At 38.6% G+C, this 12,735-nt stretch overlaps 1 protein-coding gene across 3 annotated transcripts; it reads right to left on the bottom strand.

The window, feature by feature from the left end:
• Window positions 1-5,570: 5,570 nt before the first annotated feature.
• Window positions 5,571-12,253, bottom strand: LOC148375005 (cysteine protease atg4da-like). 3 transcript variants are annotated; one of them, XR_015851242.1, is made up of 12 exons: window positions 12,135-12,253; window positions 9,817-10,030; window positions 9,649-9,732; window positions 9,386-9,559; window positions 8,383-8,683; window positions 8,233-8,297; window positions 8,022-8,161; window positions 7,833-7,911; window positions 7,685-7,761; window positions 7,304-7,423; window positions 6,190-7,226; window positions 5,571-6,092 (listed from the first exon to the last, which is right to left on the bottom strand). XR_015851242.1 is itself a non-coding variant. In XM_088343246.1 (11 exons), the coding sequence occupies exons 2-11, from the start codon at window positions 10,004-10,006 to the stop codon at window positions 7,050-7,052; spliced, it is 1,407 nt and encodes a 468-aa protein (XP_088199372.1). In that variant the 5' UTR covers window positions 10,007-10,054; window positions 12,135-12,253; the 3' UTR covers window positions 5,571-7,049. The 3 variants fall into 3 exon arrangements, 1 of the variants encoding a protein (XP_088199372.1); XR_015851241.1 differs by having other exon boundaries at window positions 5,572-6,092; window positions 9,817-10,054; XM_088343246.1 differs by having other exon boundaries at window positions 5,571-7,226; window positions 9,817-10,054.
• Window positions 12,254-12,735: the final 482 nt, after the last annotated feature.

Raw genomic sequence — 12,735 nt, 5'->3', positions numbered from 1 at the left:
AATGGGCTACAATAGCCGTATTCCCATGGTCAAGCCACTTCTGAACTCAAGACAACGGAAGAAGCGTCTGACTTGGGCTATGGAGAAGAAGCACTGGACAGTTGCAGAGTGGTCCAAAGTCCTCTTTTCAGACGAAAGCAAGTTTTGAATTTCATTTGGGAGTCAAGGCGCCAGAGTCTGGAGAAAGGCTGGAGAGGAGCAAAATCCAAGTTGCTTGAAATCCAGTGTGAAGTTCCCACAGTCAGCAATGGTTTGGGGAGCCATGTTAGCTGCTGGTGTTGGTCCACTGTGTTTCATCAAGTCCAGAGTAAATGCAACTGTGTACCAAGAGATTTTAGAGCACTACATGCTTCCATCTGCTGAAAAGCTCTATTGAGATGAGGATTTCATTTTCCAGCATGATCTGGCACCTGCCCACAGTGCCAAAACCACCAGTAACTGGTGCACTGACCATGGCATCACTGTCCTTGATTGGCCTGCTAATTCCCCTGACCTGAACCCCATCGAGAATTTGTGGGGTATAGTTAAGAAGAAGATGAAAGACACCAGACCTACAAATGCAAATGAGCTGAAGGCCGCTATCGAAGCATCCTGGGCATCAATAACACCTCAGCAATGCCACAGGCTGATTGCCTCCATGCCACGCCGGATTGATGCAGTAATCCGTGCAAAAGGATTCCCAACCAAGTACTGAGTGCATCAATGGACATTTTCAAATGTTTAATTTAGTTTTGCTGTTATAAAATTATTTTTTTACTTGGTCTGAGGAAGTATTCTAATATTTTGAGATAGGATTTTTGAGTTTTTTTCAGCTGTAAGCCAAAATCAGCAATATTCAAATAATAAAAGGCTTGAAATAGTTCAGTTGATGTGTAATGAATCCAGAATGTATGACATTTTTGTTTTTTTAATTGCATTACAGAAAATAAAGAACTTTATCACAATATTCTAATTTTCTGAGACAGTCCAGTATATATATATATATATATATATATATATATATATATATATATATATATATATATATATATATATATATATATATATATATATATATATATATATATTCGTGGGCAGCACGGCGCCGCAGTGCGTGTGCGGCACAGTTCTGAGGTCATGGGTTCAAATCCAGCTACCAGACTCCTGTGCGGAGTTTGCATGTTCTCCCCGTGCTTGCGTGGGTTTCCTCCGGGCACTCCGGTTTCCTCTCACATTCCAAAAACATGCATGTAAGGTTAATTGGCCGGTTTTAAATTGTCGGCAGTGGCTCAGGAGGTAGAGCGCTCGTCTTGGGATCAAGAGATCGCAGTTCAAATCCCGACTCGTCTGTGTTACATGTCGAAGTGTCTTTGGGTAAGACACTGAACCCCTAATACCCCCAATAAGCAGGTTAGCGCCTTACATGGCTGCACGGCCGCTATTGGGAAATGTGAAGCACAATGTAAAGCGCTTTGGAAAGTCTTGACTTGAAAAGCGCTATATAAATGCAGATCATTTCCTTTCATTTCCCTTGGTGTGACTGAGAAAGTGAGTTGTCTGTCTCTGTGTGCCCTGCAACTGGTTGGCAACTAGTTCAGGGTGTTCCCTGCCCACTGGCCGAAGATAGCTGGGATGGGCTCCAGCACCCTCGCGACCCTACTGAGGATAAGCGGTGCAGATAATGGATAATGGATGGATATATATTTGGAGGTGTTTTTTGTATGTAAAAACACAGGTGACAGACACAATTATTAAGGAAGGGGTAGGATTAAATAAGGATAGGGTTCTTCCTATTTCTTTTTAGACAGGTTACGTTAACATGGTTTTTGTTTTTTTGACTTGTTTTGTTTTTCTCATTTTTGAAATAAAGTTTTACTGATTCATTTATTCTTTAGTGTTTTTGTAGGACTTTCATTGTACAATTTTTGTAGGTAGTATATCTGTAATATTTTTCTAATGATGCTGTAGTATTTCTATAAATGATATGACCTATATTTCCGGTTGATGATATCTGTATATAAATTGTTATAACAACATCTGTTGCAGCCGGGTCATCCTGGAAGGGGGTTTACCTCATGTGCGGTCCCTTCTTAAGTTTCCTTCATTTTCTTTATGTTGAGGTTTTTGAGTTTTTCCTTGCCCTCATGTAGGTTTTAGATCAGGCGGTGGTGTCATAATAGTCTGTGGTTTGCAATAATCTGTGGTCTGTACAGCCCTTTGAGACATCTTGTGATTAAGGGCGCTACAAATAAACATGATTTGACTAGACTTGTAAAATTTCTCTAGTAGTATTTTTGTCGTAGTATTTTGTATTATAGTATTACTTTAGTGGTATTTTGTTGTATTTCTTGGGAGGTATTTTTAAAGTATTTCCATTGTAGTATTTTGTAGTATTTTGTAGTACTACCACAGTAATATTTTGTAGTAACTCTTTAATATTTTTGTACTATTACTGTAGTTCATTTTGTAGTATTTTTGTTGTAGTATTTCTGTGGTAGTATTTTTGTATTATAGGATTACCCTATTAATATCTTTGCAGAATTTATATAGTATTTTTTTTATTTTTAGAATGAAAGCAAAAAATATATTAGGCTCCTTAAATATGTAGTTTTGTAATATTTCTTTAGCATTCTTGTAGTATTTCTGTAATAATATTTTTGTTAAAGATACAAAAGGGGGCATTGGAGACAAACTTGTTACACCAAAAACATTTTTATTCATTATACTTTATTTACTATGACATAGTGTACTGCATAATGTCATTATATTTTAAACATTTTAGTTTGGCGGACCGGATGAAAAATCTGTGGCCCACTGTTTGATCACCCCTGGAATAGGTGGACGGGAGAACAGTCATTTATTTTAGAAGTTTTTCTTAACAATGAATCCTTAATTAATCCAAGTAAATACAGGGTGGTATCAATCGTTACCGATCCGATACCCTTTTGCCCTTATAGTGTTACGATCATTCCATAATTGAACCTTCAGTTTATGACAACATGGTGCCCACAGGCACCAGGGTGCCCCCTAAGAACAGCTTAGCTGCCCGAGGACCTGTTCTGAAAATAGCTCACCAGTCCTGGGTCTTTGTGATTTTCTCCTAAAATAATTATATTGTGTGAGTATTTAACCTAACTTTCAGTAATCAAACCAGTGACAACATATTGATAATATAAGAATAAAAATACTTTAGAAATGCATATCAAAGTGGGTGGCCTTTGTGCTAATTAGTAACAAAAAGTAGCTCTTGGCTTGAAAAAGGTTGGAGGCCCCTGGTTTATGATAATGATGAACACAGCAAAAATATTCTTGGCATTAAAAATGCTCGTTTTTTTTTTTTATTAACGGAAGTGTGCGTTATTTGACCACGAGATGTCGCGTTATTATGAAGTCCAGAAGTCTCCAACTCTTTCGGTTCTATATGCCTTAAAAAAACAATGCATGCAAGCGTGTTATTAGTATGCTTTTACCGGGTTCATTATTGGAAGGAGGGTAGGCTCATTCAACCACAAAATAATTATTGTACTAGAAAATCACAATGACCCAGCACTGGTGAGTTAGTTTCAGAGGAGGTCTGCGGTCTACACACACGACAGGCCTACACCAGGAGACTCCTAGTGTATTGCAAAGTGAAACACGAGTGCTAAAAAGCACTACAATACAAACTACCGAGACTCAAAAGGACCGAAACACACACATTTTACTTCCCCTTATTTGAACCTTTGAATTGTGTAGTCGACAAGACTCTATTAAAACCTTTAAATGAGAATGTATGTATCATATTATGTATATATATATATATATATATATATACATATATAAATTCCAGAACAATAAAGCACGGGCTAGGACCTTAGCTTGGCCTTTTGGCTGAGAGTAAGTGTCCCGGCTCCTAGGCTTTGTAGCGTACTATGAACTGACCGATAATGAATAACGAAGATAGCTAAATAACCCTTAAAAACCCCAAACCCCATATATATATATATATATATATATATATATATATATATATATATATATATATATATTTTTTTTTTAAATATGCTCAAAGACGAGCTTTAGTATGTTTCTTCTCATCTCATCAGCCGTACCGCTTATCCTCATTAGGGTCGCGGGGGGCTGGAGCCCATCCCAGCCATCTCCGGGCAGTGGACACCCTGAATTGGTTGCCAGCCAATCGCAGGGCACACAGGGACAGACAACTCATTCGCTCATTCACACCTAGGGACAATTTGGACCGGCCAATTCACCTGAAATGCATGTTTTTGGAACGTGGGAGGAACGGAGTGCCCGGAGGAAACCCACGCAAGCACGGGGAGAACATACAAACTCCGCACAGGAAGTCTGGAGCTGGATTTGAACCCACGACAGGTTCCCATGACATGAACTGTGCCGCACAAGCGCTAACCACTGCGCCGCCGTGCTGCCCGTATGTTTCTTTATCCATGTAATATTTGACCACTAGATGGCACTGCGTTGTCTAATGGCAACGAAAACCAGTGACATAGAGCACAGCATAGCAGCAGAATGACAAACATGACAGCAACTTCTAGGTAGGGATTGCACTGTATAAAATAAATGCAAATTTAATCAACCTATGATTTTTTAAAATAAATTAACATTGGTACAATAGTTCATGTATTTAGATAGATAGATAGATAGATAGATACTTTATTCATCCCCTAAGGGAAATTCACATTTCCAGCAGCATCCCTGAGCTGAGAACAGTACAATAATAAAGCCAAAAGAATACAATATACAAATACCCAGTGTGACGTGCAAATGCCCACTGTAGCGTGTTATATAGAGTAACTAAATAGTGCTACACAGAATACATATTGCAGTAAGATTCGGTAATATCCAATGTAGGTGGTGTGGTTTAATGTGGGCCTTTACTCTGCCGGGTGGAGTTAAAGAGCCTCATGGCATGAGGAAGAAAATATCTCTTCAGTCTGTCCGTAGTACAAGACAGTGACAGCAGTCTGTCGCTGAAACTGCTCTTCTGTCTGGAGATAATGCTGTGTAGTGGATGCGATGGATTGTCCATGATTGACCTCAGCTTTTTCAGTGCTCGTCTCTCAGCTACTGTTGTTAGGCTGTCCAGCTCTTTGCCCACAACAGAGCTCGCTTTCCTAGCCAGTTTATTGAGACGAGAGGCATCCTTCTTCTTGACGCTGCCTCCCCAACACGCTGCCGCATAGAAGAGGGCGCTTGCCACTACTGTCTCATAGAATATTTTCAGGAGCTTTTTGCAGATGTTGAAGGAGGCCAGCCTTCTGAGGAAGTAAAGTCGGCTTTGCCCTTTCCTACATAGAGCTTCTGTGTTGGCAGTCCAGTCCAGTTTGTTGTCCAGCTGCACACCCAGGTATTTGTAGGTCTGGACAAATTCTACACATTCTCCCTTGATGGTTACAGGAACCGGGTGAGTTCTGGTTCTCCTGAAGTCTACCACCATCTCTCTGGTCTTGGTGGTGTTTAGGTGCAGGTGGTTTGCGTCGCTCCATCGGACAAAGTCCTGAATCAATTTCAAATTTTTGCCTAGTGTGAAAACATGTTGGCCTGAAGAGGGATAGGCGCTACCAGGCTGTACTTGTCCAAAACACACCACAGGAAACGGTGCTCCTACAACCCTAGTGGTTAAGGGATCCAACCAACCAAACATTCAAATCAATGTTTTTTTTTTCTTTACTGGATGAAAGTTTTTTTGTACTAAAAGGAGGCACTATATATTACACACTGTCCCTGTATGTATTATTTCATTATTTTAAGATCCAAATTACAGAAAAATATTGGCCAAAAGCAATAACCTCTATCACAAACAAATGTCTGTCAATTTAGGCAACATGATAATTTACCCTTTAAAAACAAACTAACATAAAACATTCACGACGGACTTTTTAATTAGAAATGCATGCCTTGTCTTAAAGTGGGTGAGATACACTGGTGTATAAAAACAACTGCACTGAGTAAGGAATGGAGGTCCCAGGATCCAGGAGGTAACAAAGAACAAACGTGCCAAGTTCTGTAGTACTTCCAGATCCAGACTGACAAGATGGCCAACCAGGCTTACTCGTGGTAGTAGATAAGAGAAGCTTCCTTCCAGGATGAACAGGCTGCAATAGATGTTGCAAAGGCATCAACAGAAAATACCGTCATCGTCAACATTAAATACAGGTAATAACAGAATGTCCAGTAGACAATTTCCCGCACCAAAGTATTGACTGATGCAACATGTTCTGGATGATGGCGTACATCAGGTCCAAGTGCCGGTTCGATGGCTCAGAATGCATGCACCGGGCTTGTCCTTTTCCCCTATGGCTCACTGATCCCTTAACCACCAGGCCAGGGTCATAGGTTACCACTTCCTGTGTGCGTTGGGCAAATACAGTCTGGCGTCCTGATCTGTTGCAAAAACAGCACCTTCATCATCTGGTCACTGTTGTTTTCCAGTGTAAGGCATCATTTTGCTCTTCAGAGATGAGCCGGACCTCGGTAATGACTGACAGCTGCTTTTATGGGACAATACGGAAACTAGATCCTAAATCACTGGGGAAAAACTTTCAAATTTTGAGTATCGGAAAATAAGACAAAAGTAATGATAACTGAAACCTCGAATACAACTCTCTTAGTCTCAAAAATGTGTGCAAGGGGACAACTATTTTCACCAGGTTTATTTCTATGCTTCCTTATGAAAAAAATGTACAGTACAGTGTGAAAGATATCTGCAATTCCTTACAAAAGTTCATTTGAAAATAGTTTACTAATTCAATCACTGAGCTTTAATTCGTTCTTCCTAAGGACACATAATTGGCTACATTCAGTCACATAGTCACATGTTGTCAAACAGCTGCAGTACCATTTCCAGGTCAGCTTTTCATTTATACTTTATCAGCATTCATTTTAGGTGTGTTGAAAACTCAAACAGGGCCACAACACTAAAGCAATGTGACATTTCACTTTTGGAAAATAACAGAATATTTATATCAAAAAGTATAAATTATTATGCAGAGCCGTTCCTTGGTTCAGATATAGGGTTTTAGTTTGACCCATTTTTTTCAAACAACCTTCTGTCACAAAAGAACAAACTCCTCCATGCTGTCTTTAGTGTGAACTCTCCTGAGCTGAGTCTTTGTCTGAATGCAAGTGATGTTGTGGGTGGAGCTTTTGGCCTCCTCCTCCTCGTCCACTTGATTATGACCTTCCGCAAATATGAAAATTGGGTACGTCTCTGCAGATGTGGAGACAGCCTAGAGAGAGGTGGGGACAGCGGCAAAATGAAAGCACCATACCATGATTGAGTTGGAAATGCCGACATATAACCTACCTCACCCACAACTCTGCAGAGATTTTCAAAGTCCTTCAGGCCTTTCGCAAAGAATCCAATGGTACAGCTGGGATCCATGCGAGAGAAAGGCATTTTCCTTGGATATTTACAGTGAAACGACTGTGACATGAAAAAATACAAAACATTACGTCTGTTTTGCTCTGTACAGAACTACCGAGTCACCAAATAACATAGTTCATTATTTAAACATGAGATTAAGCAAAAGTTAAAAACAGTTTACAATATTTTAGCTAAATTGAAGATCTTGATATGATTTATATGTCCTACAATTTATTTCGAATATACTGTTTAAATTTGTCAACAGATTGACTGTAGAAAATAAGAAGAATAAGAAATAGGAATGTTAGTGCTTCTGGTGACCTCTAAAGGAAAGTTGCTCCTGGTTATATCCACCGTAGGTTGACAGTAATGAGGGTCCAGGTACAACAGATTATCATCTGAAAATGAGTAGGGAATGTGCACATTGTGTTTCGAATAACTTTGAAAGGACCAATGGAACTGGCCATACCTTGAAAACCAACAAAGTAGAGAGAATGCTTCGGCTTGCCTCCGAAAATACCAATGCAGTATTCTAACTTCAAGAGTTTCTATGGTGAAAATAGAAGAAAATATTTTTTTGTACACAATACACATCAATTCACTTTCATTACTAACAAGCACTTTCCATAGCAAAAACAACAACATTTTGTCATACAACCTTGACAGACGAGATATAGGCGGGATTGAGTTCCTGTCCTCCAAGTCGCACAGGAACGAGGATGATGATGTCTTTCCAGGGTTGAATCGAGATTCCAGAAACATGCGGTCCACACAAGTCCTTCACATCATCTACATAAACTGGACAACATATGTGCGTAAATTTACCATTTTTGTCCTGAATACACTTCCAACAACAAAGCAGTATTTACTGGTGCAATCTTGTGCAACGTATACAACAAGATTTGGGAGGTGAGCAGACGCTGCTGAAACCTTCCTAAAACAAAAGTACACAAATGATTTTCAGCATTATTTCACCATGAAGTACTATTGTGGGATATACACATGTTCTTGTAACTTACCGCAGAATATGAGCCACAATTGAGGGGCCATACCAGTCCCCTGCTTTTTTCCCTAGGCTTTTGCCAAACTCAACCAGCTGATGAATCCCAAATGGAGCCGAGGGGTGATCCGCAAACCAGGATACCACTTTTCTGTATGTGGATTCTACGCATCGATCGAGGAGGGAACCTAAACTCAACTTTCGAACACTCTTTCGAAGTACTTTGGAATTCTGACCACACACTGCTTTGTCTTCGGGGTGGACCTCTACGAGATCCATATCGTCTTTGAACATGTGATGGCTCCCAGAACATGTCAAGCCTGAAAAAGAGAAAGAAAAGTGCCAGTTCCTAACTAAAAACAAAATCTCTCTAGTCACACGTCAGTAGAATTGCAGCACATAATTCCATTGCAACCAGCACTCCCTCCCATCTTTGGAAAACCGCTTGGGTGCGTTTTTTGACATGAATCGTGCTGACACCTAAATGTTTTTTTCTGACCATACTTGTTTTACAAATAAATGAGTGAAGTTAATTAGAAAGAATATTTTGAAAGCGCTACATACACAGCAACCTCACAAAACATAAATAGACCCCGCACCGCTACACCAAACATTAAGACGTAAAGGCTTTTGTGTTTTAAACTTCTGCATGTCTACTTTGATTGTACCATAAGTCTTGGACAAAATGCCAGTGGACAGTTTACTCGAAAGAGGCATCGTTTTAATAAACTCGGCTTCATACTTTCTGGTGTGAATCCTCTCCTCCAAATTAAGTTGTATTTTATGAGAAAATGCTTTGTCAATGCAGCAAATGTGGGATACAATCAGATTAATGCCTATAGTTTATTGTAAAAGGCAGAAAATTACAGGATGCGAGCAATGTCATGCCTAGAATGAACACACTTTGATTTAGAAAATTTTGTCAAGGTACTAGAATGCAGGCTCTTTAACATAGTCTTGATATTGGTATTTTTTTTAATATTTCTGTTGGTTCGGGTCTCAGTGAGGTTGTGTTGTGGCACCTTGTGGCATGAGGTGTAAAAGCAGGCCTCGGGCAAGCAACATCTGCCCTGTACGGAGAAGACATCCCCAGCCACTGTCAGTGGTGAGGGTGCAGCCTGCTAGCTGAGGGAAACCTTGTCTATACGTCAGCCACAGCAAAGCAGCAAAAGAGCTGTGGAAATGCTCGTTTTCCCCTGATTATAATAAGACACAAATATCATCCACTAAAGCAATGAGGCATCTTGTTTAAACAATCTGCTTAAAATGTCAAATGAAACATCACCTCGATTCTTGAGCTCATATGACTTTCCAAACATGATAACGGGAGAGTTCTTGCTCAAATTGGATTTTTGCTTGAACGACCAGCCTGAAATAACAATAAAAATCAAGATTTCAAGAGAACACACCATACTTAAAGAAAATACAAAGCAATATGGAAGCAAAAACAAACCATATTTGACACTATTCCACACGGAGACAAACTTGGACTTGAGTTTGCCCTTTTCCTCTGTGGCTCTGCTCTCTTCATGGTACGCAGAAGTTACTGAGGTAGAATTGAGGAAAAGCCAGTCGTCCATATATTCTTCAGTAGTAGACTGGCTCCCAGGGTATGTGGCGGAGGCACTGGCGTTCATAACCATTACACTTGTACTTGACTAGCCATGATGGAACACATAAAGCCAAGGCAGCTTTATGCAGGCAAGGAAAACAAATATAAAAAAGCATGACCACAAATATGTATTGTAATGCTTTTACTGTAAAACGTTACTCAATTTAAATAAGTGCAACCGAAAAAAACGCTGCTTCTCGAGACTGTAGTAATGAATGGAAACCATGTGCCTGCACCATGTGACTCAAAGAATTTGTGATTTATTTTCTTACAACAAAAGAGATCCTGTTTTCTTTTCCTTTTCTACTTCACACAGCTTCAACGATATGACAAGGGGCAGAACTAATGTTGGAGTTACAAAGTAAAAGTCCATGTCAGATTAAATGGATCTGAACATATTACCACGTTATCATTGCTGCGTTTTAAATGAGTACTTCTAAATATTGTGCCACATATGAAAGTGACAAATAGTAATGAAAATATTTAAAAACATGTGCTTGTTATCAGACACCGGTCAACTTCAGCCAATTCCTTTTATTAAGTGATGATAAACATTACAAACACAACACACCACCTACTTACTTACAGCAAGACAGACTATGTAGGATAAAACGAAGATACTTTGTGTAAACACCTTGATTTTATTGATCAAATAAATGCTTGATCAATACTAACATTTGCCAGTGTACAGCAACAATTTTAGCAATCTACGATGTCATCTGCCTCCAGATCCAGATTAGAGCCAAAATAGGCAGGACAAGATCAGACTAACACAGGGATTGGCAACCCAAAAAGTTCAAAGTGCCATATTGAACCAAGAAAACAAAACCATACACATGTCTGGAGCCCAAAAAATGTAAAACATTGAATAAACCTATCTTGAATTCAAAAGGAAAAGGTGTTTCATACTTATTAGTTAGTAATTTAATATTTATTCTTTTTTTTAAGATTTGGAAAATGTTAAAATACATTAGTGTGATCTTTGTTTTACAGAAAACCAGAAAATGAAAAAAAAATATACAAAAGTATTCATCTAACCCCCTACATCTCTTTCCATTGTTGACTTTCTTAAAAAAAGCTTTTAAAAAGGGCCACAATAAAGAGCGGCTCTCGAGCCACATGTTGCTGACCCCTCAGTCTAACAGAAACACGAGTTTTTAAAATGTATTTCTAAAAACAATAAACATCCCGTTCATAAATTGTTGTACGGCGTATACCATTTGTAATGATAAAAAACAAAACAAAACAAAAAATGTTTACAGGTATGATCAGTATCCCATAACATTTAACCTATGTACCAAGTACGACTATCTATCAGCTAATTATAGCTAGTTTTAAAGGAGATTATACATGCCTGTCAACCTCCATGCCCTTAAAAACTCGTATTATTATTATTTTCCCTTACAAAATAAAAAATCTTAGTCCATATTTTTTCTTCAAACGAGTTTATTTATGTAGTTTTACATGTTATATTGTACATGTGTTTCGTTATATCATATATATTGTTAATTAACATTTTGTAGTGGGACAATGAGTTGCTCGACATGAATGAGGTTTATTATAAAAAAAGTTCAAAAATTAAGTAGCTTGGACGTTCACTGTAGAAGGAAAAAACCCATGCAAATATAATTAAGTAGAATAATACATGTTCTTATTCAAATTATTAATTCATTTTCTGAATTAAATTATTGTTGGTAATAAACTGATTAAAGGGATAACCACAAACCTGTCTTTTTTTTCATTTTCTCCTTTTATACTTCCTTTTTTTCTTAACTCTTTTATACAACATAATAATTCGTAATATAATGCATCAAAACAAGTGAGCCGTTTGAGAACCGGCTCTCTTTAATGAGTTGAGCCGAAGAAGCCGGTTCTCTAAAAAGAGACGGACTTCCTTTCACTACACAACTCGAACTCGTTTGACTTGATTGATTTGCCGTTTCGTGATAGTCGGCGTATACCGGATGGTACCCATAATTGACAAATTTGCGTTTTTCCGTACGGATTTTCTTGAACGTCGTACACGTCTTAAAATGCATAAAAAAAGTACTTTGTACGGCAAAAACGTGCAGGTTGACAGGTATGATTATACCGCCAGCAAAAAACCTCCCCTAGAACAGTAACGCAAACTTTCAAAAAATATGTATTGTAGAATTTACCTTATTTTGGTTGGAATGATATTTTCTGTACTTGTCAAATCAAATTCAGGGATATTTTATACAAAACGAGTACAGTGGGAGCAGTCGTCGCTTCCACTTCCTTGTTTATGTTGGGAACGGGCTAAACCATATTATGATTGGCTGGAACTGAACCAATGAGCTTCGCAAGTTAGTTGCCTACTTTCTTGATTATTTACAACGAACACAAATTCATTGGCTAGAAAAAGCAAGCCTTTACTTATCTTGATACATTTTTTTACCGCTAAACAGGGAACCCTTAAACACACGCTTCTGTCTACACACATATTGAATATTAGATGAACTGTGATGCAAAATGCTGTAGCCTTTTTTTCTTCATTTTGCAGGAATTTTATGGTTAGTGTGTTAAGTGAATTCAAACACTTTTTTAAGGACTTTCAAAGCCAGTCTTCCAATTTCTCCAGTACCATTAAAAGAAGGAATCTGGTGTGAATCATGTATTTTGCAGTGGCACAAATATATCTGCGATTAATGCGACCTTTACTCTTGTGCATTCATCGATACATAACCTATGATTTTCAGAGGAGGCATGGCAACTGAGTGGTTAGCGCGTCCGCGGCAC

Source organism: Urocampus carinirostris, chromosome 1 (assembly GCF_059441175.1).
Source record: "Urocampus carinirostris isolate Australia breed hairy pipefish chromosome 1, RoL_Ucar_1.0, whole genome shotgun sequence".
Classification (NCBI taxonomy): domain Eukaryota; kingdom Metazoa; phylum Chordata; class Actinopteri; order Syngnathiformes; family Syngnathidae; genus Urocampus; species Urocampus carinirostris.
Note: the sequence above shows the minus strand (reverse complement) of the source record. Positions and strands in the feature narration are given on the sequence as shown.